The following is a 27286-nucleotide window of genomic DNA, read 5'->3' on the forward strand; positions in this document are numbered from 1 at the left end:
GAAAATTCATGATAACTGATAACATTGGAGATTGGAGGAATCTTGCTACACAGCTTAGGTCAATGCACAATAGTGGACAGCCTAGCATGTGGCAATGATTTGAGGGGAAAAAAAAAGTTGCCAAAATTGACTCTGGTTCTCCAGATCTTGTCTGAATCCTCACTCTGAAACCAACAAGAAAATTAGCCAGCCGTAAATGGTGCAACACGTTTAGGAAGGAATGTACATTTTCACTTCGACAAAAGTCCAGTGTTGTATAGCATTTCCCTTGCATAGTTGCATAGCTTGATAATATTTTCTGCAGCATTCAGCTTGGTTCTCAGTTGTAGTATGCATCATGGAATGGTTATAACACAGAAAAAGGCCATTTGACTTGTTGAATATGCACAGGCTGTACTTGCAGTTTTGCCAATTCTACGCTCCTGCCTTTTTCCCATAACTTCGGACTTTTTCTTTCTCTTTAAAAAAAAGGACAACTCTTCAGATCATTGTCCAATTCCGTTCTGAAAAATCAAAATTGAATCTGCCTCCAGCATCTCCTTGGAGTGTGACTGCATATGCATAAATAAAGTTTCTTCATGTTACCATTGGTTCTCTTGCCAGTCATCTAAATCTAAACCCTCCAATCTTGAACCCCTTTGTCAAAGAGAGCCCTTTCCCTCTTTCTACACTACCCAAAATTTTCATAATATTGAATATGTCTATTGATTCTCCTCTAAATCTTCTGTTGTTTAATAAGAGCAGCACAGCTTCTTCTATCTATTCAAATTTAAAGTCCCTCACCCCAAACTAAACTTGTAAATCTTTTCTGAATCTTTTTAAATTCCTTACTAAAGCACAGTATCTTGAATTGGACACGGTAATGCAACTGAATCGGTAATGCAACTGAGGTTCAATCAGCAATTTGTAAAGGTTCAACATAATGTTTTGACTTTGGTCCTGTACACCTCAAATTTAAGGTTAAGGATGCTAAATGCCTTTTTAACTCCTTTCTGAACCTATCCTGTTGCTTTTTGCAATTTATGCGTATGTATGCCCGATCTCTCTTCCTGCACCTGATTTAGAATTGTACTTTTCTGTTTATCTTGCCTCTCCTCATGCTTTCTAACCTTCCAAACCACATCTCTTCACACTACTATGCATTAAGTTTAATCAGCCTTGTGTTTGTTTGTTCTATCAGTCTGTGACCTCTTGAAGTCTGTCACTGTCCTTGAAGTTCACAATTATCAAAGTTTGTGTCACCTTCAAATGTTGAAATTGTGTTTTGTTAAAGTATAAGTCATGACTCTATTAGCAAGACAAGCAATGGTTATTCTATTGACCACTACAGAAAACCAGGTGAGTCTTTTGGAAATCCATAAAAACATTATCTACACTGTCCTCAAGAACCTTCCATTACATCAGCCAAAAAAAATCTGATATTTCTTTTAAACAGATTCTGTGATGAACATTTGATTTATCTGACCTGCATTTTTTTTCTTTCTGAATAGATGACACCTGGTGAAATAAAATTTGCTGTTCAGGTGGAAACTTTCCTGAACAGTGTGCCTCAGCCAGAGTATCGGCAGCTCCTTGTGGAAACTATCCTTGTCCTCTCAATGCTGGCTGATACAGAAGTACACAGTATTGGTGAAATAATTTATGTTGATCGCATTGCACACATGGCAAATAATTTATTTATTGAAGAACAGGTAAAACTTCATTTTTACATTTAGAAATGCATTTCTTATTTCCTGACCCTACCGTCCTGTTGGCTGATGAGAATGTTTGGAGGGAGGACCTGATAATATACAAAAGTCAGTTTGTGTTCAGTTATTGGGATCATCTTATGACGTTTGTTCTCAGCTCCTGTTTTCTTTCCTGTTCTCCAACAATCCCGAGGTAGACTAGTCTTTGGAGATTTTTCAGAGAGCACAGCAAGTTGTAGAGCCTCTGTGGCTGAATTTAACTCTCCACTGCTGGCAGAAATGAAAGCAGGAGCAATTTAGATAGTGGGCAGACCGGCTGGATTTATCTGCCCTCACCACAGTTCTTGTGGCAGCAGAAAAGTCCTTTGATGGCCTGCTGCCAGTAAAATCTTTAAGTGGGCAATTAATTCCTATTTAAAGGCCTCACCTTTATGTCACCAGGATCTACCCAATGGTGGGAAAACCCTAGGATAGGTTGCCAGCCTTACGGGTCACCACATACTGTATGGGTAGAGATCTGATGATACCTCCAAGGACACTCCCTTTCTTATCAGATACCCTTGCCCCCACATTTATCCCCAGCTTTCAGCATTCCACACTCTGCCTGGTTAGTACCTCCCCGAACTTTCCTACAATTACCCCTCTCATGGGATCCAGCGGTACACCCTTTTGAAGATCCCAATATAATAGCAGTTGTGACCATCAGTCCCACTGATGCTGTCAGCAGTGATTCATCAGCAGCTATCTCCTGTTCCTGATAAGCAAACTCCTGTCTTCAGTTTAATAAAGGGGCTGGTTAGCCGTTACATGTCTGCAGGACAGTTCTTTTCCCATGTTGACCTTTTAATAACTGTGTGTGCGTGTGTTTGTGTTGGGGGCTGGGGGGGAGGTGGTATGACCTCATTTACCTCCAGCCCATGTTTTCCATTTTCCACACATCTCCAAAATCAACTTGAGCCTTAGCTTTGAAGTTTACTTTGTTCATTACTTTTCTAATTGTATAATTGTATTTCTCACTTTATCAATAGAGTGCTTTGGGTGCTGATGATGTTATGCTGGAAAAGGATCCTGCAAATGGAATTTGCAAGTTGCTATATGACAGTGCTCCAAGTGGTCGCTTTGGTTCCATGACCTATCTTTTGAAGGCTGTAGCCATACATGTGGATGAATTCTTACCTGATAGCGGGTGCACGATGCAGTAAACTGATCACGTTTATTTATGAAAACTAAATCAAAAGACTGTACACAAATGCTGTGTCCAAGGCCTATAATGCACAGCATTAAATTTGGATGTTACCAGCATTGTTCATCCAAAAGTTGTGAAGTCTATGTTACATCATTTAGAGCTGCCAAGAAGAAATTACTAAATGAAGTTCTTAAATCAAGCGCACATTACTATGTCCTTTCAACACAAAACGGCCAAGATCTGAAATGATTTTACACATCTTTTAAAATATAATAGCAAGTACAGATAAGTTGTGTCATTAAATAAGCCAAATGTTTACACATGGCTAAAAGCATGTTATTTATTGCACACTCTTGGGCTGGAAAACCACTTATTGCAGCTTATGGTTAAAGTACCTAACCCTGTAATAAACTCCTTTTTAAAAACAATACTAAAAATACTGTGATACATGTTGAGAAGTGTATTTTTTATTGAAACCATCTTAATTTATGTTAGCAAAATGATAAGTTCAGTGATGCGTGCAAGCACGTCTTCTGACCATCCTGATGTCTCATTGCATGACATCCAACACACACATTAAGATTACACTACTTTTACAGAGTTAATGAAGCTAACCTCAGGATTCAATAATTTTAAAATATTGTTTTTCTCATCTCGAAGCAAAATTTTAGATATCCTGGTGTTTGATTTGCATTTCCTTTTCTGTATTTTTTAAAAAGAAATTTATATTTTGACAGTACTGATCAAGGTAATGTTACTGTCTTATCTAGAGCATTCTGTAAGATTAATTTTCAAAGTACACTTTGGTTTAAAAAAATCATAAAGAAGAGAAATATATATCTATTTTGATGATATGTTTGCTATTTTGCAACCTGTTTAACAGTTTGCTTTTGGTTGAGCTATTCTAATGTGCCTATATCATTTCAACACAAGGGCATTCAAGTCTGATGAACTTTAGTTGGTTTGCTATTGCAATCATTATGCTGCTCGATTATAGGAATTTTGTATGTGTAATGCAAGAATTTGTAGAGGCTGGTACTTCAAAGTATAAATGAACATTGTAAGGAAGTGGTATAAAATTGTTTGGCAGTTAAGAGTATGTGTTTAATGTTTTGAATGATGCTTACAGAGATGTCATACTCTGATCACTGATATTGCCTTAAACTGTATCAGATACAAGAGAGAAAAGATCAGTCACTCATCACTTTAATATTTTTTCCAACCTCATCAAAAATCCTGCAGTTTAGTTTATAAAAGCTTTTATTAAAACTATGAATTCAATGAAGTTGTCTATAAATGTATTTTGTTATGCTCATATTTTGCTGTTTTATTTAAAAACAAGTATTGTGACAATACCTCTAAACCACTCAGCATGCAGGCGAAATATATTCATCATTCCTTCAGAGTCACTCTGTCCAAATACTGGAACTTCCTCCCTCAGGGCACTGTGGGCCAACCTCCACCAAATGAACGTGTGAATCAAGTTCGGATCATAGAATCCCTTCGGCCCAACAAGTCCACACTGGCCCATCCCCCACAACCCACCTGAGCTCCACATCCCTGAACACTGGGTAATTTAACATGGCCAATCCACATTGCCTGCACCTCTTTGGACTGCAGGAGGAAACGTACACAGACACAAGGAGAATGTGCAAACTCCACACAGACGGTCGCCCGGGGGTGGAATTGAACCTGGGTCCCTGGTGCTGTGAAGCATCAGTACTTCACTGCTGAGCCACCTTAGGATTTACCTAGATCTCATGTGCTGATGCTGGGCGGGGACAGATGGGCAATGGAACCTAGAGCAAAGAATACGGAGCAGAACTTCAACGGGACATAACTAGCCAAATTTTAGTTATTAGTTTCTTTTCTTACTCCATTCACTTTGGTTCTGTAACATCAACTTGTCATTTAATATCTCTTTACCTCCTATTCTATATAGGAGTCACATCCATTTATTTTCATAGAATCATTCACATATCTTCTTGAGAACACATTCCAGAGTTCCACATTTTTACTTCATATCAGCGCTTTTAATGTATTCATGTTTCTTAAGCTTGCCAGCTCCCTTTCGTGATAATAGTGTGGGGCTGGATGAACACAGCAGGCCAAGCAGCAACTTAGGAGCACAAAAGCTGACGTTTCGGGCCTAGACCAGAAAAAAAAGCTTGTGTGCTCCTAAGATGCTGCTTGGCCTGCTGTGTTCATCCAGCCCCACACTTTGTTATCTCGGATTCTCCATCATCTAAGCTCCCTTTCGTTTCAGGATTTAAACACGTTATTCTGAAATAAGACGGTAAAGTGTAGACAAAAGGCAAACGTGACACATACCCTTCAAGAAACATGTCATCCGTTGGTCTATCAGGGACCTCTTCTGGCCCAGTGCACAGTTACTTCACCTTTACTCCGACAATCAACAGCGGATTGCTGCTGAAAGTGGCAGAGACCTTCCCTTCTACAGGCCAGGATTTTAATGCGACTGCCTGCCGGTGGGGGGAGCTATTGTCTGGCGGCACGGCGCCGTCCGCCTGCCGGGGGGGAGCGGTTTTTTGGTGGCGCGACGCCGTCCGGCTGCCCGCGGGGGGAGCGGTTTCTCGTTTGCAGATGGAGCCGGAGGTGGATTTGGACTCAACCGCCACCAAAAGCAATGTCTGCTACATCTACACACCCGGCTACATCGAGAGATGCGACTCCCTTTCCAAAGTCACCAGCCGGGTAAGGCTGCAGCTCCAGGCCCCGCCAGGTCCGAATGGGACTCCGGAGATGTGACCATTCCCACCCCGTCTCACACACGATTAATAGGACTCTTTAAAAAAAAATTAGAGGATCAGAAACACCTTTTTACAGATCGTTGAAAGCGACATGACAGGGTAGTGAAGGTGGAACATGGGAAACTTGCCTTTATCGAGATCCTGAACATGAGAGCAGGCAGGTTGTGATGGAGCTGGTTTATAATGTCAGGCCTGAGCTGGAGTACTGGCCGACCCACCATGTAATTTAAACTGTTAATATCTATAGGGTAAGATGTGGATAGAGTCATTGCCTGAAATGTTGGAAATCTTGGGTTAATTATTCTGCCGGGGTGATGGGTAAGTGGCTGGGTTTATTTGAGGCTCTGAAGCCTAGCCCCAGTGAGAAACTGATCAAATTCATGCCATAATTGATAAAGTGACAGGTTTCCACTTGAAGCTAATAGACACTGGAATGTACGTAGATTAAATGAGGAGTCAGATGAATTTGAATAGTGATCGGAGATAATGGGAACTCCAGATACTGGAGAATCCAAGATAACAAAGTGTGGGGCTGGATGAACACAGCAGGCCACGCAGCATCTTAGCACAAAAGTTGACGTTTCGGGCCTAGACCCTTTATCAGAAAAAAATCTTTGTTTTCCTGCATTTGGGTACTCGTGTGCAGCTGGCTCCTTATTTTGTTGGTTGTCATAAGGGGGAGATCCATGGTTTCTGTAAAGGCACTCTGTAGAGCTAGAGTGAAGCAAAATGTCACAGAATTGCTGGCATCCAAGATGTGGGAGATGCTCAATTAATTGATATTGACTTGGATCTAATACTGTAGACCACGAGAGAGAGACACAAGGGGTGGCCTGGAGAATGGTAGGTGGAGGTCATCTCATGCTGCAGAGCTGTTTCTCCATTCAGTGTTATCTGCCTCCACGTGCAATTTCTTCTCGTTTACCAACTGCTAGTACTCCTCCCTGATGAGCTGGTTCCTTCCAGGGTTCCACCATCTTTGAGCTCCACACTTCTATGGAGGGCATACTGGGGAGAGTGCAGTAGACTACAACAATGGAGACCCTTGCAAGAGGGTATGGAAAGACACCGTCTGACTGGTCCATAGTCTGCATTCACAGTTTTGGAAGCTTAATGACCACCTTGTTGTCCTGTTTAGCAGGTGACTGATTTTCTTTTTCCTATCTGCCTTTATCTGGAACTCCTGTAGAGGGGACAGTTTTTATCTTTTCATGGAATTTCTTGAACACTATGATTCATCACTAATATTTAGGGTGTGGTGAAATAAAAGTATGAGGCAGTTTGAGTTAGTGAAGGAGTCATGCCAGCTGCTAGGAAACAAATGAACCAATTGAGGAAGTGGTAACTGTCCCTGTTGTTGGATTTCACTGACCGATCACCGGGTGTCTTGGTGGGTGAAACTGATAATGCCCCGTGTTGTTTGGAGACAAGTGGTAAAAATGAAATCCAATGGCCTCTGCTCCTACAAAGTCATTTTTATTATTAAGTGAATGTGCTCTCCAGCAAGTAAAGATGTCGTATGTGGCCTGAGAGGTGTGTGACAATTTTCAGGTGTACTCGGGTCTACAGTTAATCACTGGAAGGGGAAAATATGAGGAGGTTTGAGGCAATAATGACCTTCATGGTTACCAACAGGACATTGTGGCCACTGCTGCCTGTTCTTTCATGACCAAGTCACTGATGGCTATGACCACCTGGTTGGAGAGCCTCTGAAGCATTGTTTTGTTTTCGGGTCATCTCCAAGTAGTTATATCTTCAGCAGTCAAATATTTATTTTTGCCTCCCTCGTGTTTCTCATGCCCTTATGGTGGGATGTCAACCCATTAACATCTCATTCAGTGGTGTCTGCAGTTCTGCCCTTCCAACAAAAGGTGCTACCCCTCTTTTCATTGAACTCAAAATCTGACATTTTTACTCCAGTTTGTTGGCTGGAACCACCTTTCTGTGCAGCTGGCCTCACTTTGCCCAACTGACTTTTTTATGGACTTGAGTGAGCCCCCATTAGTGAACAAGCTGGAATTAAGTAGCCATGAAACTATACTTGATTGTTGAAAAACCCCCATTCTTGTTCACTTATGTCGTTTAGGGAAGGAAACTAATCCTTATCTGCTCTGGCCTACATGTGACTCCAGACCCACAGCAATATGGTTGACTCTTAATTGCCTTCTAGGCAATTAGTGAGGGGCAATAAATGCTGCCCAAGCAAGTGACACTTTTATCCCATGAATGAATTTAAAAAAAAACAGTTCATAACATTACCTTTACTCAGAGATAACAGATTAACCGAAGAAGGGTCACTTGACTTGAAATGTTAACTCTGTTAACAAAGATGCCACCAGAGCTGATAAAATGTGAGGCTGGATGAACACAGCAGGCCCAGCAGCATCTCAGGAGCACAAAAGCTGACGTTTCGGGCCTAGACCCTTCAGAGCCCGCTGATGAAGGGTCTAGACCCGGAACGTCAGCTTTTGTGCTCCTGAGATGCTGCTGGGCCTGCTGTGTTCATCCAGCCTCACATTTTATTATCTTGGATTCTCCAGCATCTGCAGTTCCCATTATCACTGCCACCAGAGCTGCTAAGTTTCTCCAGCAATTTCTGTTTTTGTTACGAAATATCTGCTACTTGTTTCTTATCACTTCTGTTAAACTTATGTATAGGATTACTGAGTGTGACTGCAGAGAAGCTTGCAATTTAACATTTTTTTTTCCTGTTTTCCCTTTGGGGAAATGCTTAGCATCTGCTTGATTGCTTTCTTAACTGAATAGGCACGATCTCAAATTATTATGTAATAAATTGCAAACACAGTTCTAAGTTAGGCACATTTCTTGCACTAATTGATGGCTTTTGGACATATTTTAGTAAATTACTAGCCTTCTTTTGCCATCTCCTAACTCATTTTTTTTTTCTTCTTCTAGGCTAGTATGGTCCATTCTTTGATTGCTTCTTATGGGTTGCTGAAATACATGAGGTACAGCTATTTCGTTTACCAAAATTTATCTGACGAGGCATCAAGTTCATATTTCTAATATGGTTGCCCACTGCTGCTGACCAGATAGTTGCGTGTGCCCTTTCAGCAGCCACTCCATCCATCAGCACAAGGACAGTCTTTTTCCAGTACTTATATTGTGTGCCTGTTGCCCACCTCCATGTGCCACCCATCTCTCTGCATCATGCTTGTTGCCCTTATTAGTCAAACTTCCTGCACAGCAGTCCTTTTGAGCTTACCCACTTGCTGTCCCTGTCCAAACCCTTGCTCATCGCTTTACTCACCACTCCTTTCCTGAGCCCTTGCTGTCCACTTTCTGCATTCTGCTTGCTTTTTCTCCCAAACTGTCACCTGCAGGGACACAGACAAAGTGCAGTGAGTGGAGGAATCATAATGACATTAGGAGTGGTAGAAACTGCGTGAGCACCAGCAGGTGGCATGATTGCTAAGTGGACCACAGTTCCTATTTTTCTAGCAGTGGAATTAGTGTTCTAATATTCTTGCTCCGTATCTTTGCACAAACAAAAGCGTTTCACTCTTAAAGATATTAATTGAGCTAGCCTGTGTTGCCTTTTGTTAACAAATTTGTATTATCTTTTGTGTGTTAAGTTCTCTGATGGCATGGTTCTATTTTAAGATTATGCACCTTTGTCCTAAACACTCCCACCAATAGAAAATGTTTCTCTGTATCCATTGGTTATTTTAAAAATCCTGAAACCCTCACCGAAATCTTTGCTTAGCATTCTGTATTCCAGGGATTACTGGTTTTATGTAATCATGCATAATAGACTCCTTGAAGCAGTGATAACATGCTGGTGAATCTGTGTTGTAATCTCTTCAAGCCCAATCTTTCTCCTCTAAAGTGTAATGCTCAGAACTGTGAATAATACCTAGATGTGGTCAAATTAGAGCTTTGTATCATGACAATTTTGTACAATAATCCAAAATTACTGAGATGGCAAAGTTTTGGTTCAGTGGATTACCACTCATTATTCTGTTTGAATTCTGCATTACGTACCTGTTCTCAGAATGGTCCCAGTGTTGGTTTTAAAATACACCAATATGAAAAGGGAAGCAAGAAATATACAAATTACATTGCAATTCTTCAGGGTTACTTATTCCAGAATTGTGATGGAGGAAACTTACAAATGTCAAAGGTTTCACTGAGATGATGGCTAAATCAGTAACCAGCTTCCCAATTCCTGCTAAGTTCGCCAGAGGCTGTAAGGTGTTCCATAGATGCTGATTGTGCTTTGTTTTAAAAATAATAAACAACAGAACTGAGATCCTCTAGCCTATCCAGTCCGTTACACAATTATGACACTTTTTACATTACAAATAAACACACTTCTCCAACCATGCCAAAAACCATGTGGTCTCCTGAGAGAGGATAACAAACAAATTCAAACCCAGTGCCAACCTTTTGGCACAGGAGATTTCTACACAAGCTAGAAAGATGTCCAGTCATCCTTGAAAGAAGTCCATAAATCAACATTTGTGGGCTAAACCTCTTCTAGATGTCCACAATTCCAAAGGAGAAGAGCTGGCTTTTGATATATAACCTAGATGTAGCTATTTACAACTTAAATTGTCACCTCTGCACCTTCCTTATTGTATTTAATTGGAACAAATATTCAAGTTTGGACAATAGTATATTCTCTCCTATCACCTTTTAAAGCTTGATTGTGTTGCCCCTCAATCTGCTGTTCTTTAAAGGATGACGTCCAAGCTTTATTAATTAATCTTGATTACTAACAAAATATTGCGGATGTTAGAAATCTGAGACAACTCGGGTCTGGCATCGTGTGGTGAGAGAGTTACATTTCGATCTTGGTGATTTTTCATCAGATCTTTAGAGATCTATATGTGAGAATATACAAGTATCACACACTGCACATTCTGTAAAGCTTTTCCCTGAAGGGTGTATTTGCATTTAACATTCACATGTGTAAGAGTGCATTTAATCATCTGGAACATCCTTTGCCAATCACGAGTTTAATCTGTGATTTCAAAACTTACATTTTTTGATGTACACTTGAATAGGCAAAGGAAATTAAAAAAGGAAACTGACCCTTCCAATTTCTAAGGAAACTAAGACTGAAGCTAAGAATGAAAATTAGAACTTCTCAGGAATCTGCAATGTCTGTACTCCTATAAAATGGCACAAAGCCACCAGAACTTGGATGATGCATCCAGAATTACAATACTGGCAAATCAAAGAAAACAGGCCTGACCCAGAAGTTGAGAACAGGCAAGTATGCATTTGCTGCAGCTGTTTCTTGAAGCTAACGTTGGCGAAGCTACATCATCCAGACTGTCATAAACAGAATTGAGGAGTCATATGCCATTTTTGAAGAAGACCGAGCTGTAGAATTCAGGTTGGTTATGTGCTGCTGCATATTGTGGATCAGTATAAATTGTAGAAACTGATTTTTTTCATGAGGAAGGCAGTTTGAAGAATTTTGTCAATGCAATTTTATGACATTTAGGCCAGTTAGTCTGCTGAGGCAATTTGTAAGAACTCTCTTGGCTTTATAGTATAATTTATAGCTTATAAGTGAGTGAAAATTATCTGTTAATTCATGTTTAACTTGTGTTAATTCTGTATTTTTAAGATGGGTGGTTACCTAAGACAGTTTTCAATGTTTGTATTGATGGAACTTGCATAATAAAAAGTAATTTAGCTTAAACTGTGGAATCTTGTGGCTTTGTGCTTTCAATAAGTGACTAAGATTTCTCCTTTTCAAAAGAAAACTGTTTATCAGCATGCTTCTTGACTGAGATCACAACAAATTGTGCAATACATCCAGCTTCATCCACAGTCTTAATACTCTGAGTTTATAATACAGCAAACATTATGTTAACCAGCACCAACAGGTTTGGAAGTGTACCAGATGATCAAGAGGTCCATGCAATCAGTGTTAAAAAACACACTAAGTATTTGAAATGTAATCCAGTGGGTATGCTCATTACTATTATACTTTATTCCATCTTAAACCACTTAAATAATACTGCAGTATTTTGCTAAATAAAACTTACTGGCAAAGAGCCTTCACTCTTGCACCCTCAATTGACTATTCAGACATTGCCGTAATACTATAAATTTGCAGTATTTGAGGTATATAATTTATCAAAAGTGACAGTTAAAACAAAGTTTGCTATATAATAAGCTTTTTCATTTCAAACTTTCAACTTTTCTATCAGATCATTAATAATAATAATTGTCAGCAATAATCCTAATGCTCGTCTCTGCTGGACATTAATTTGTGTCCAGTTTCTAAAACTTTTCAATTCCCATCTACAACTCCTCTCTATCTACTTTCTTGTCACTTCTCAATCCAGGGCAATGTATGACTACTATTACCAGAAGCCTCCACCTTAGAGAGAAACCACTTTTCAGTACGCTGACAAAAGCTTGAAATAGACATGTACTAGCCTGTACTTGATGTGTGATTCTCAATAGTGAGCATTGGCAGAGGATAAATGTTTATGTTAGCAGCAAATTATTTGATGTAGGATTAAGTGAGGATCATGGCTAAATGTTTTGTTATCCTTGTGACATTGATACCAGTTGCAGCACTTATTAAGATCAGTTAATTCAGCACAGAGATTCTTTGTTTGCAAAACTGTTTATCACTCCGATAGTGAAGGTCTCTTTCCTCTGAGCTAGGAGGACCACATGTCCCACCTGCACTAGAGGTGTGCAAAAACATCTTTGAATGGGTTGAATTCTTTAAATCACACTGATATTTGAGACTACCCACTGAAGTATTGAGTTCAACTAATCATATTTTGTTGGAATATATAGGCTTTAATAGTATGCACTGATTTACTTAGACACACAAGTAGCAGAGTGTTATATTTAGGTAGTTTGTTTTGTGTCACTGCTTAGTTGACAACTGTAATTATACGGCAGTTTAAAAATCTTGAGTACCTGTTAAGTATGGTGTGTATATTCGCTAGTCTAAATACTGTCGATATGGAGACTGGGGGCCAAACACCAGAAGCCAAATTATATTTTAGTGAACAATTAGATTCCAGGTTAATTGATTCAGAAGATGTAAAATTATCAAGTTGCTGTTTTTAAAGAAAATAAAAATACTGGAGATACTCCAGTCTGTCAAGAGGTGCACTGAAGGAAAAAAAACAAAAGGGGAGTATCTGTGCTAGAGTGGAAGCCAGCAGAAATTAGACAACAAAAGATTCCATTGTACAACAGCAAAAGAGATGGAAATGAGTGTCCAAATGAGGTTTGTTTGGCTACTTAAAAACGGTGGCATGAAGAGATAAAGGAAGAAACTAGACAAGACCAACCCAGCAGAACAAAAGGACAAATACACAGGAACATGGTGAAAGCAGCGGTTACAATCTAAAATTGTTGAACTCTGTTGAGCGCAGAAATTTGTAGAGTGTTAAGTTGAAGGGTACTATTCCTTAGCAAGCATCAGTTTAATAGAATATTGTAACAGGCCATGGACAGAAAAGTCAGCATGGGAGCAAGTTGGACAATTAAAATGTCAAACAACCAGAAGCTTGGGGTCACACTTAGTGACATTCAAGATGTTGCAATAGCTGTTACCCATTCGACATTGGTCTCCCCAATGTAGAAGACACCATGTTCTGAACAATAAACACAGTGTACTAAATTGAATCATGGATAAGTAAATCTGTGTTTCACTTGGATGGAGCATATGGTGCTTTGCATCATGAAGAGGAAGCATTGAAATGTGCTTGCTTCTGATGTTTTTGTTATTTACAACAGGATTGTTGAACCCCGAGTGGCTTCTATGGAAGAAATGGCAATGTTCCATACAGATGCCTACCTAGAGCATTTACAGAAAATCAGTGAGGATGGTGATGATGATGACCCTGAGTCTGCAGAGTATGGACTAGGTAAACATTCTAATTTGTCTGTTTTGAATATTTATGCTTTTTGTCCTTTTATTGTGATTTTATTCTTCAAAAGGATCGTCACCATCTCTGACAGTAGCTTAGATGAAGGGTTAAATGTTTTACAGTCTGTTCAAATCTGAATAGTTCACTGCTGTTGCATGGATGTGCATTTCTCACCTTATCACACCTGTGACCTCTTAAATTGTACTGCCAACGTAATAAAGAATAATGCTGAATGAATGTATGATGGTGGTAATCAGAGATGTTTGAGATTGCTGAGTTCCTTCATTTAGAAATTTTGTCAATGGAAGAGAAGAGACATTTTATTTCTGATGAAGGGTCTAGGCCCAAAACATCAGCTTTTGTGTTCCTAAGATGCTGCTTGGGCAGCTGTATTCATTCAGCTCCACACTTTGTTATCTCGGATTCTTCAGCAGTTCCCATTATCTCTGATATCATTTGATTCCTGTCGTCTGGTTTGGATTATGGAACACTGAAAGCAATGTAGCTGTAGCCCTCCTGGACCAAAGGGCTGCTCCCTCTTTAAAGAAATGATTGCTGGTGGTTTAACCTGAGGGTCATCACACCACAGGCATGGGGAGAGGTTGAGAAGGAGAGTCCTTTATGGTGACCCCAGCCGTGCAGGAATTGAACCCATGCTATTGGTATCACACTGCATTGCAAGCGAACATCCTGGCAACTGAGCTAAGGAAAAGGGCAAAAGGACAACACTGTAATCCACAGTGCAAAGTCAATGAGGTATTCAATTAGTGTAAATTCTGGCATTACGTCTGTTTCTAAATCTGTTCTTGTAGGCTTTATTTGACTACTCATCAGCTTGTACAAAGTGAAAAGAATTACCAATTCCAAAGCTCCATCTAAACTGTTCTGAAATTAATCTTCAGGATTTGTATCAGATTCTTCTAACCAGTACTCCGACACTTAGTCTGTGCTTGATAAATTCCCACTGCAAATAACTGTAGGAATGTTGAGTTTTAGGACAAGTAATTGCAGAATGCAGTTGTTGTGATGGTGTTCTCCTGCTATATTTCCTTCATTAGTAATTATGTAACTTCAATAATACTGTAAAAGTGATGACAACAATGTTTTTATGAAAGCAGAAGTTCATTCTTCCCCCTGAAATTCCCCGTGTTTTTTAAAAAAAATCTATTGTCTTGCTTCTCCTAAGTGATTATATGGCTACTCTGAATGGGGAATTGATAGTTGTGTTCCCAAGTTGCAATATCAGACAAGTCTTATAGTGTGGAAGGAGGCCATTCGACATGAGCATGATGACCTATGGCTGAATGGGACAGACCCACTGGACCTTTTATTTTCTGTCTATTTCATAAATGTATTTCATTTATGTCTTTGCTCTGTAGGATCTTTCTTTTGATTAAGTCCATATGTGTTAAGAATTGCATTCAGATAAACACAATGCTTTTGACATGAAATGTTCTGTTTGTCTCCAGCTTCCTAGAAACTATAGGTAGTGTGCAGTTTTTCTTTATTTGCATTGTCCCACAATATATAACTTACACAAGAATTTGGTCTGTAACAATATTTCTAGTCAGTATATCCTACTTTGGTTGCAGACCAAATTCTCGTATAAGTTATATGACTAGAAATATGATTTATACAAGTAATCGGATTTAAAAGTGCATATGTATTATGCACCGTAAAATCAGTATGGAAGGTGTCCAATATGTAAAAATTGTATCCATTTGCATGAAACCCATTTAGCAGATTGCAGATATGTTATTGCAGCTTTCTGATAATCATGCGCAGTTTATACTTGGAAACAAAAACCAATCAAATGTTGATCACCTCAACCTCTGTGTTAAAAAAGTTCTTTTGAACTTTAATGCTCAGGAAACTCATTAATGTGAATGCCATCATGCTTCACAGAGAGCTTCAAATTGTCTTTCTAGTGTCTTTTTGTTTCAGTCCTGGATTTTAAAAACCAACTGGTAATCTTACATCTATTCAAATCATTATTTAGTTGGAATATTGCAACTAGTGTTGTGTACCATTCTTCAGGGAAATAAAGGTGGAGGGAAACTGTAAAGTGGGCTTATTGAGATGATGCCAAGGATGAGGGTGTCCATTTACATGAAATGACAAAACTGTGCTCCTTTTAAGTAATCATTGTTGGGACCTGAACTGTTCACAATATATATTAATGATTTGGTTGAAGGAAGCAAATGTATTCCAGCAAAATTTAAAGATGACACAAAAATAGGTGAAAAGGCAAGTTTAAAGTTTACAGGGAGATATTGATAGGCAAAAAGTTGCCAAATGGAGTATACTGTGGAGGAAAATGTGCAATTAGAGATAGCAAAGTGTGGAGCTGGATGAACACAGCAGGTCACGCAGCATCTTAGGAGCACAAAAGCTGACGTTTCGGGCCTAGGCCCTTCATTTGGAAGGGAGAACAAAGTATTATTTGAGTGGAGAAAAACTGAAGCAAGTTGCCACTCAAAAGAACATGGAGATACTTGTGCATGAAACACTGAAAGTTAACAAGCAGCTGCAGTAGGTAATTAAGAAGGTTAATGGAATGCTGGCACTTATTTCAAGGCGGCAATAGACAATAGGTGCTGGAGTAGGCCATTCGGCCCTTCGAGCCAGCACCACCATTCATTATGATCATGGCTGATCATCCACAATCAGTATCCTGTTCCTGCCTTATCCCCATAACCCTTGATTCCACTATCTTTAAGAGCTCTGTCTATCTCTTGCTTGAAATCATCCAGAGAGTTGGCCTCCACTGCCTTCTGGGGCAGAGCATTCCATATATCCACCACTGTCTGGGTGAAGAAGTTTTTCCTCAACTCTGTTCTAAATGGCCTCCCCCTTATTTTTAAACTGTGTCCTCTGGTCCTGGACTCACCCATCAGTGGAAACATGCTTCCTGCCTCCACAGTGTCCAATCCCTTAATAATCTTATACGTCTCAATCAGATCCCCTCTCATTCCTTCTAAACTCAAGAGTATACAAGCCCAGTCGCTCCAATCTTTCAACATATGATAGTCCCGCCATTCTGGGAATTGACCTTGTGAACTTAAGCTGCACTCCCTCAATATCAAGAATGTCCTTCCTCAAATTGGGAGACCAAAACTGCACACAACATTCCAGGTGCGGTCTCACCAGGGCCCTGTATAACTGCAGAAGGACCTCTTTGCTCCTATACTCAATTCCTCTTGTGATGAAGGCCAGCATGTTATTAGCTTTCTACTGCAGTCATACTGCAACTGTATAAGGTGCTGGTGAGACCATGTCTGGTTCACTTTATAGAATGATATCATTTCGTTGGAGACATTTACAAGAAGGTTCACTGGAATGATCCCTGGTATGGAGGATTGCCTTATGAGGAAAGGCTAAACATATTGGAATCTATTCACTGGAGTTTAGAAGAATGTGAGGTGATCCCGTGGAAACATATAAGATTTTTAAGGGGCTTGACAGGGTAAACATTGAGAGGATCTTTCCTCTCATGGGAGAGTCCGGGACCAGGTGGCATAGACTCAGACTAAAGTGTCGGCAATTTAAGACCGAGATGAGGAGGAGTTTCTTCTCTCAGAAGGTTGAGTCTTTGGAACTCCTTACCACAGAAAGCTGTAGTGTCACAGTCCTTACATATATTTAAGGATAAGATGGACAGATTCCTGATTAGTAAGAGAATCAAAGGTTATGGGGAAAATGCAGGAAAATGGATGTGAGGAATGTTCAGTTCAGCCATAATCCTATTAAACGGTGGAGCAGGTTTGAGGGACTGAACAGCCTACGCCTGTTACTATTTTTTATGATCTTAAACTTAAGGGGCATTCCACTAAAAATGTTCTGAATTCCAAAGATTATTTAGTTAGATGGTAACTGGAGGATATAGTTTTACAACAGTGCGAAACAAATGCTGGAATTGATTTGAAAAAAAATACTTTTCATGCTGTTGGTTAGGATATGGTGAACACTAACTGAAACAGCAGCGGAAGCTGAATATACGAGCAAACAATATTTGTGGAGAAAGAAAACAGGCTTAGAGATGGGGCTAAGCTACACAGTTGTATAAAAGTTTTGTCTGATTGGCTGAATGTTTTGTCTTCTGTGCTGTAATATGTTTGCTTCAATGTCTGTGCTTCTGTGCGAATATTAGTAAAGCATTTTGCAGCACGGATATAATGTACAGAATGGCCTCCTCCTATAACACTGTCAGAATACTGTGATTGAGTTCTCATATAATGCAGATTGATTTTGTCCTTGAATGGCAACAATCTCAAATCATAGATTGTGTGGGTAATGTGTGAACAAGTACTTTGCTTTGAAAGTAATCCTTATCTTTCAAGATTGATGGTTGATTTTTAGAAACAGCATTGAAATAGTGAGAGAGTACTTCCTACGTATTCATCTATAAAATGTGGTCAGACTCTTTCAATCAGATCAAACCCAGCTTTGACCCCAGGTCTGGAAAATTTGGAAGATATTTGTTAGTCACCCCAAATGGTCAAACACCTGTACACAGTGATAAAAAGTGTTATAGTATATCTTTGAAATCATCACGATCGATGAATGTGTAAACAAGAGATTGCATTGGTTGCCAAAAGTTCAAACTGATTTCTGCCCCTTTCTTGACTGCCACAGTACCTTATTTTCACAACTTGTATGGAGATTTAGTGCTCAAGAAGTTAACCTTGTCATACTGCAGTACCTGAAAGCAGGCTGACTTTGAGGAACATACCCCTCCTGGTTTCTTTATGGTGATGAATTTCTGAAAAACTCTGTGTCTCCTATTTTTCTCATTGCTGGTGTTGCAGGGTTTTCTTTGTTGCTAGTTGTTACACAGCCCCACACTGCGCCCTGCAGTACTCCATAAATAAGAATTAGTGTCAGTCAGGTTATCCAGAAGCTGGCCCAATTTCAGCATAGTGGAATTTCAGCGCACAAAACATTCATTATCTTTCACTTAAACCTGATCTAACAAAACCCCTTCTGTGTACTCGTTACCAGCCAATATTGGGAAAAGAGAAAGGCCAACCAGGCTGGTGCTTTCAACCCGATGTCCCCTGTACAAATGGTTCCCATTTGACTTTGGAAGTGATGAGAGAAACAAAAAATTTTTTGTTGCTTTTTTGCAGAACGAGATTCAAATCATGTGTAGAAATTAAGGTTTCAAGCTTTGTTTTTGAATGAAGTGGAATGAGCTGTTCATGAGTTGTCTACATTTGAATGTAACTCTGTAGTTGAGTTTGAACCTTTCCTTATTTAGAATAACCTGATGCATGCTGACGTATAATTCACTCCTTATTTAAACTGTAATTTCCCTTTGATTTATAACAATGTGGAAAAAAATTCTGTGCTGAAGTGCATCAGTTATCTGTTTTTAATGCTGGGCTATTGCTCAACTGTCAACAGTAGAGAAACCCACATAACCTAAAGGGACCGATCTTTCCATTGCTCATAATGTCGTCCTAAATGCTGCCTAAAACTATATGGTTTTTAGAACAAAAAAATTACAATGGTTACTTGTCTTTGAAAATGGCTTAAAAAGAGTGAGAGATAACAGGGTATAGCGCTGGATGAACACCGCAGGCCAAGCAGCATCAGAGGAGCGGGAAAGCTAACGTTTCGGGCCTGGACCCTTCTTCAGAAATCATGGTTTCTGAAAAAGGGTCCAGATCCGAAACATTAGCTTTCCTGCTGTTCAGATGCTGCTTGGCCTGCTGTGTTGATCCAGCTCTACATCTCGTTCTCTCAGATTCTCCAACACTGGCAGTTCCTACTATCTCTTAAAAAGAATGACCTATTATTCTTTAAGTCTACAGGTAAAGTGTGGTGTGGACTGTCCAAAAAAGGTTGAGAGGTTTGCATTTTGGCAGAATGTTACATTGAAGTTCACGCTGTTATGAGGCATTAGCTCATGTTTTGAGTCTGAAGAAAGTCAATTGTTTCAGGTCAAGTTTCATTTGAAGCTCTTTAACGCAAAACAACTTCATTTCTTCTGCATGACAAGTAACTGTTAGCTGTGCAAAAGTGATTTGGATATGACTTGCACTCTGATTTTCATTTCATTTCCTTGAGTTCCCCTTGGGGAAGGGGAAATGGAAGAATAAGTTATGTTGCGATGGGAGACTGAAATTTCTGATTTGATATGTAATGTATGATGGTACCTGTGGTTAAATGAAGCACAGAAGAAACCTAGAAGATTGTATAAAAGTTCCTTCCAGCACAGAAAGTAGTATGTAACATTGAAAAGCCTGAAAAAAGAAATGGATGTAATTTTCTTGACAGCTCAATGAATTTATATGGCAAGTAGCAAATCTGTACAGTATGTAATTCAGTTATCAGTATGTATTAACTAATAACTGTTGGAGCAATTAATTTCAGCACAGACAATGGTACAGATGCTAAATTAATTTCAGTAACCATGAGTTAGTAAAGGGAAAATGGATCAGGCCTCATGCTGCTTGTCTGAGAATGCAGATGTTGGCTGAAGGCAGAAATGGGCATTGTTATGATTTTTTCTGCAGCTGCGCAGCAATGCACTTTCAAAGTCCATGCTTTAGTACTAGCCACTTGATTGAAGAACTTTACCACAAGCAGTAGCTGTGGAATCATGCCTCACAAAGGACTCAACACTCAGGAAACTGGGTAAATAGTGGCCACTGGTGAAGAGAAAAGAACTAAAGAAAGAAGAAATAAAATTGTCCGTCCGGTGATGAGACCTTGTGTGATCTGTTGTCCTCTGCAGTTGACTTGGTTTAACAGTTCATTCAGTTGATAATTTATTTTGATTTCTGTATTTTTCAGGTTATGACTGTCCTGCAGCAGAGGGAGTGTTTGATTATGCTGCGGCAGTAGCTGGGGCCACTCTTACAGCTGCTCAGTGCTTGATTGACAAAAAATGTCAGGTGGCAGTAAACTGGCCTGGAGGCTGGCATCATGCAAAGAAGTGAGTGCCCGGAAAATAATTCCTTCACTCAACATAATAAGAAAATCAAGAATTTTTAAGTATTTTGAAATAATATTCAGTTAATTGAAATCTCTTGTATGCCTATTAATGCATTCATTGAAGTTTTTAATTTAAAGCCTTGGCAAATCCCAAAAGCCTGGGCACAGACTTGATAGTTTGAGTAAGAGTTATGATATATTTGGTTTGCTCGGTCAGAATGTGGTCAGTGTGCCCAACTTCCTAGGATTCATCAATTTTCAACCATAACATATTTTGTTATAGTCTGACACTTCATTTGCCATAGCTTTGCTTAAAATAGTTTTGGAATAAGCAAGGGTGAATTTCAAAAGTTATATTCAAATAAAATATACAAGTTGTGTTCAAGGTCTTGAATACTTGAGTGGAAGAAAAGTAACACTGATTTTTTTTTTGTGGTTGTGTTTACATGTTTAGTCTTTTTTGTGTTGCCTAAATTTAATCTTTTTTAATTTAAGGCAGGCCAATAGATAGATGAGTTAGAGATATATCAAACAGAACTGGCAAAGTAAATGCTTTCTTCATTGATATTGCTTCAGTTTTGAAAATGGAAGTTTAATATTGAAACCATTCTTGCCAATGTTTTCTTTTGGCAAAAACGTCAATACTTATCACTTAAGCATATCTGGATTCCTAGCATTTTTGAGGATAAGAAACCCAAAGAGAATGGTGATTTGAAAGAAAAAGGGTTTTGGGTCAATAGCATTTTCCTTTCTTCCTCCTATGTTGATCCAAGCATATAATACTTAAATACACTGAACATTCCACCCAAAATCACTGTTCACTACTATGGAATACTGAAAACTCTTAACATTATCGGCAGTTGTTACCTTTAAATTTAGTGCTTTTTTGACATCTGGCTGAAAAACTGTGGAGGAGAGGAGGGAGACAAAGAGAAGAGTATGGAGATGAGAGAGAATGTTGGGGGAGGAAAGTGTTCTCAGACCGAGTTTGCCTGTAAGTTTTTTTTTACATTAGTCCATTGGAAGATTTCCAGAAGGTACAGTAGTGATTGTAACAAGGTCATCCAGGTGGACCTCATAGAATATGAGTTCCCTGATTGGGTCTGCTATCTGGCTTAATTAGGGAGCCCTGGCTGATGGATAAGATCAGGAATGTCAGATATTCTGACATCTGATAGCTGGTTCTGAGTGAATAGGATCAGTGTCAGGGATTGGTCACATGTTTAAAAAAAAGGGTGACTTACTGACAGGACTCTAGCATCTGTGGAATTATTTCAGTAGCAACAAAAGAAAAACATGCTCCTGAAGAAATTCTCTGGTAACACTAGTCCTTGAGTTGGGGTAAGAATTTCTGGCATCATGCTGTTATTTGGGAAGCTTGACTCATTCCATCCTGCCATCGAAGCCTGGACCAGTATGTGGAAAGAATGCATTATTTTTTCTGGGCAAATGACATTCGTGAGATGAAAAGCAACGAGTAATTCTCCTGTCAGCTTGTAGACTCACAGCTTTTCTGGTTGTTAGGAATCTAACTTTCTCTGAGGCACCAGATATGAAAACCTTTCAAGAATTGATGGATTTAGTTAAGGAATATTATGACCCCGAGCTGTCTCTAATGCTGAAATGCCGTCAGTTTTACTCGGCAATTTGAGAACCAGGGGAGCCTGTAACAGGATTTTTGACTAGGTTAAGATGACTGACAGGGGCATGCACCTTTGGTTTAACCCTTAATGAGACACTGAGAGAACATTTGGTATGTGGGATTAATGAAGTAACCATGTAGAAGCACCTATCAGCTGAAACCCAACTGGACATCAAACAGCCATTACAACTGGGCTTACTCATTGGAAAGTGCAACAAGTGGTGCTTACTGGTGAGTCACAGGGTGTTCTGATGTAAGTGGACACACTCACCAATCCGCCTCAGTTTGGGGAACACCACTTGAGTGTAAGCATTTGCATAGCAATGGTAGGAAAGAATTATGTTTTGTGAAAGTCCGCGAGTGCCAGACCATTCTGTTTGTCTCAGATGAAGAAGCAATGTTTGCATTAACATGTCTGGACTGCTGTCACATGATTTAGCCTGCTACTTGCTGTTTTCTAATGGGAGCTGTGGGTTCCTTCTGATTTCTAGATACCACTATTTATTTTACCAAATCTACTTAATGTTCCTTTACAAAAGGTAATGTTCAGAGCGCTGCATATTTGAATGTCCTATTCAGCCACAAGAAACCAGAACTTGTGGCCCACAACATTTTCATTTTGTTCTTTGACTCAGTTTTTATTTTTTTTTAAACGTTTTAAAAATTTTTTCTTTGGGATATCTTATTTGCTGTTGTGGTTTTAGTCATACTTCTACACCAGCTATCCTAGGTTTCTGTAATAATTTGGAGTTGTAGTTGTAATCCTGCTGCTTCTGGTGGCACTTTAATACATCTGTCTGGTCAAGCTCAGGAGAATGTCTTTTTGAATTGTAAATTAAACTTTGTTTCTCATAACTTTAACTCACAGAAGGAGACTATTCAGCCACCTTCCTGTGCCAGCTCATATATCAAGCTGTTCAATTCTTCAAACTTGAAATTCCTTTCTCAAAGCTCTGCACTTTTCTCTAGCTAAAGTATCTATCCAGTTCCCCTTTGAAAGCAGATATGAATTCTGATTGCAGCATCCTTTTAGGCAGTGAAATCCAGATCACCATAACTTGCTGTTTGAAAATAGTTTAATCATGTCAGCTCTGAGTTTATTGCCCCTGGTCATCACGTGTCCTCTGTTTACTGATCCTTGTGCAGATGGAAATGGTTTCTCCTTATTTACTTGCAACAAAAGCTTCATGAATTTCATTAGCTGTATCACATCTCCCAACGTCACATCTCTGCTTTAATCTTTCTTCGTAGCTCATTTTTTTGTCCTTCATAAAATTCTGACAAATCTCCTTCCAGGTTTTTAGTGTCTGGAATTAGATGCAATGCTTAATTAGGAGGGCTGCCGTGAATAGATCCTGAAAGGAATGCCAGAAGTAACAGAATGGGATCAGGAAGAGAAGCTGTTGCAAATGAAATGAATGTTGCGTGAAATGATACCACATCTAAAATGATGCCATTCAGAACCAAATGGTCTGATTTTAAAGGGCTTAGAAGAACAAAGACCCCATTAAAGAAGGCAGGACTAGTTGATAAGGCTTTTAAGAAAGCATATGGGAACCTTGGCTTTATAAAGCAAGGAACCAATGCCAAAGTTTTCACACATCCTATTTCTCATTTATGTGCTTCCATTTGGCAACATGAACCAAAAGCTTAGCATTGGTTGTTGATGATATCCAGCTCAAACGCATCTGTACTTCTCTCAACTCCTCCACCATTGACACGTTTACCAGCCTCTTTATCCAATGTCCAATACAAGACAAACAAAGATTGTGGCAGTTACATATTGGAAAAAAATGAACGTATTGTTTTTGGTTCCTGCTCAGACTCCATTCCCTATCCATTCACTCAGCCTCTCACCCGGAAACAGTTTGAGATTAAATGCATCCATTTGCAATCTTGGTTTACATTTGTCCCTGAGGTAAACTTCTGTTGTCATATTAATGCCATCAGGAGGGGCACCTATTTCCACCTCTAATATAAACCAGCAGTCCGAGGTTCTGCTGCAATCGTCACTCCTACCTTTGATACCCCTACATCTGACTATTTCAGTACATTGAAGCTCCTTTCAAAACCTGTGTTATTGTCATTGTCCTTTCCAGAGAAGGATGAGAGCAACTCTGCTCTTAGCATTGATCAATGTTCAAAGCGTCACCTGGAGTGCAACCCAGTAATCCAGAGAGGATTAATCCACAGAGCTCTAATCTCCCCAGTAGGGATGGAGCAGGTTCAGGTTAGATTCCTGTTTTACATTTGCCTTCTTCCATTAACTTCTATATTTTATAATTCATGAGATGAGGGCATTTATTGTCTATCCCTAATTTCCCAGAGGGCAGTTAAGAGTCATATGCAGGCCAAGCAAGGATAGGATGCCAGTTTCCTTTCCTAAAGGACATTAGTGAACCAGATGGGTTATTCCAACATCATTATAATTTTAATTCTAGAGATTTATTGAATTCAAAATCCACCATCTGTTGTGTTGGGATTTGAACCCAGGTCCCCAGACATTGATGACTGTATCGGCGCCGCCTCTTGCTCCCCAGAGGAGCTCGAACAGTTCATCCACTTCACCAACACCTTCCACCCCAACCTTCAGTTCACCTGGGCCATCTCCAGCACATCCCTCACCTTCCTGGACCTCTCAGTCTCCATCTCAGGCAACCAGCTTGTAACTGATGTCCATTTCAAGCCCACCGACTCCCACAGCTACCTAGAATACACCTCCTCCCACCCACCCTCCTGCAAAAATTCCATCCCCTATTCCCAATTCCTCCGCCTCCTCCGCATATGCTCCCACGATAAGACATTCCACTCCCGCACATCCCAGATGTCCAAGTTCTTTAAGGACCGCAACTTTCCCCCCACGGTGATCGAGAACGCCCTTGACCGCGTCTCCCGCATTTCCCGCGACACATCCCTCACACCCCGCCCCCGCCACAACCGCCCCAAGAGGATCCCCCTCGTTCTCACACACCACCCTACCAACCTCCGGATACAACGAATTATCCTCCGACACTTCCGCCATTTACAATCCGACCCCACCACCCAAGACATTTTTCCATCCCCTCCCCTGTCTGCTTTCCGGAGAGACCACTCTCTCCGTGACTCCCTTGTTCGCTCCACACTGCCCTCCAACCCCACCACACCCGGCACCTTCCCCTGCAACCGCAGGAAATGCTACACTTGTCCCCACACCTCCTCCCTCACCCCCATCCCAGGCCCCAAGATGACATTCCACATTAAGCAGAGGTTCACCTGCACATCTGCCAATGTGGTATACTGCATCCACTGTACCCGGTGCGGCTTCCTCTACATTGGGGAAACCAAGCGGAGGCTTGGGGACCGCTTTGCAGAACACCTCCGCTCAGTTCGCAATAAACAACTGCACCTCCCAGTCGCAAACCATTTCCACTCCCCCTCCCATTCTCTTGATGACATGTCCATCATGGGCCTCCTGCACTGCCACAATGATGCCACCCGAAGGTTGCAGGAACAGCAACTCATATTCCGCCTGGGAACCCTGCAGCCATATGGTATCAATGTGGACTTCACCAGTTTCAAAATCTCCCCTTCCCCTACTGCATCCCTAAACCAGCCCAGTTCATCCCCTCCCCCCACTGCACCACACAACCAGCCAAGCTCCTCCCCCCCACCCACTGCATCCCAAAACCAGTCCAACCTGTCTCTGCCTCCCTAACCGGTTCTTCCTCTCACCCATCCCTTCCTCCCACCCCAAGCCGCACCCCCAGCTACCTACTAACCTCATCCCACCTCCTTGACCTGTCCGTCTTCCCTGGACTGACCTATCCCCTCCCTACCTCCCCACCTATACTCTCTCCACCTATCTTCTTTACTCTCCATCTTCAGTCCGCCTCCCCCTCTCTCCCTATTCATTCCAGTTCCCTCTCCCCATCCCCCTCTCTGATGAAGGGTCTAGGCCCGAAACGTCAGCTTTTGTGCTCCTGAGATGCTACTTGGCCTGCTGTGTTCATCCAGCCTCACATTTTGTTATCTTGGAATCTCCAGCATCTGCAGTTCCCATTATCTCTCTCCCCAGAATATCATCTGGGTCTTTGAATTAACAGTCAAGCAATAATACCACTGGGCCATCACCTCCCTTCTGTACAGAGCTAATTTCTCTGGAATCCTGTGGAGTCCTGCTGTGTCAGCAGTGTTCATGTGAAATTGATGAAAGGAAATTAGAATCCTTGTAGTTGGCATATGGAGATGATCATGTCCAGTATGGATTTACCAGCACAGAAACTACACTGTGCTCTGGAGTCTTTGCAGCATGACACTTAACAATTGCTGCCCAGGCAATGCTGAGGATTAAGATCTCCTGGAATTATTATGTCTCCACTATTTTCTTTGTTTCTGTGTAACTTGATTATTGCATTGTGGAATGGACCGTGTCCTCCAATGAAGAAGACAGAGACCATGAAAGTGTGAATGTAGGTGAGACTTTACATAATTAAGCAGTTTATCTGGAATTCTATCCTTGCTGAGGCCTTTCTGCTTGTAAGGAATTGAGGGCAAGATTTCTGTACTTGCTCAACTCTGATAGCAAACTGTAGGAGAGCATCAAGCAGACTAGGAGATCCGTCTCGCAGAAATAAAGCTCATTGAGTGCTTAATCTATCGTAACATCTATTTGCTTCCACCTAAATACCCCAATCACATTTGATTCCTTCCTAACAAAAATGTATTAAAGTTTTATAACACTACTTTCAGGACTTTGAGTGAAAAATAGAATGAAGCTGGTCCCTGTCCCAGCCCTACCTTGGTATTTTATTCTCCATTATCCGAACCATTGCCTTTAAGCAGATATGAAGGCATATACCTCCATATTAGATCAGATGGAAAGCTCTACAATCTGTCCAGTTTGAAAGTGAAGTCAAAAATATTATATATCTTGATCCGGGAACTCTGCTATGAGGATGATGCTGCAAAGATTTGTGGATTATCTCTCCCACCCTGTTCTCATTTACTGAAAGTGCATGAAAACCATGGTTATGGACAGGTTGTTATATCTTTGCCCTCAATCTGCTGGAATTCGCTTGTGGAGTCTGCTATCTTGAGTCTACAGTGTCAGACAATCTCACTCGATGCACGATGCAACACATGCATAGAAAAAGCAGCTATCAGGTCCTGTGTGGTTAGCACTTGTACAGCTGTGA

At 40.4% G+C, this 27286-nt stretch overlaps 2 protein-coding genes across 11 annotated transcripts in view; both read left to right on the forward strand.

Annotated features, from left to right (window-relative positions):
- Nucleotides 1-4147, forward strand: part of phka1a (phosphorylase kinase, alpha 1a (muscle)) — a 110732-nt gene extending 106585 nt beyond the window's left edge. For all 4 annotated transcript variants that reach the window (XM_048544440.2, XM_048544441.2, XM_048544442.2 and 1 more), the window contains 2 exons: nt 1491-1691; nt 2717-4147. In XM_048544440.2, the coding sequence (XP_048400397.1) occupies nt 1491-1691; nt 2717-2890 (375 nt within the window). In that variant the 3' untranslated portion in view covers nt 2891-4147. The remainder of the gene's footprint in view (nt 1-1490; nt 1692-2716) is intronic.
- Nucleotides 4148-5382: 1235 nt separating this feature from the next.
- The window catches only part of hdac8 (histone deacetylase 8), a 71395-nt gene continuing 49491 nt past the window's right edge, over nt 5383-27286 (forward strand). For 3 of the 7 annotated variants that reach the window (XR_009446712.1, XM_048544446.2, XM_048544447.2), the window contains exons 1-4: nt 5383-5589; nt 8562-8614; nt 13395-13525; nt 20330-20471. Coding sequence is in view for 6 of the 7 variants with exons in the window: in XM_048544446.2 (XP_048400403.1) it covers nt 5479-5589; nt 8562-8614; nt 13395-13525; nt 20330-20471 (437 nt within the window). In the remaining variant the exon portion in view is untranslated. Of the gene's footprint in view, nt 5590-6611; nt 6787-8561; nt 8615-10675; nt 11011-13394; nt 13526-20329; nt 20472-27286 lie in introns of those variants that run through there. The other 4 variants (XM_048544449.2, XM_048544451.2, XM_059651480.1 and 1 more) reach the window with 4 other exon arrangements.

This window comes from Stegostoma tigrinum, chromosome 15 (genome assembly GCF_030684315.1).
Source record: "Stegostoma tigrinum isolate sSteTig4 chromosome 15, sSteTig4.hap1, whole genome shotgun sequence".
NCBI classification, from domain to species: Eukaryota; Metazoa; Chordata; class Chondrichthyes; order Orectolobiformes; family Stegostomatidae; genus Stegostoma; species Stegostoma tigrinum.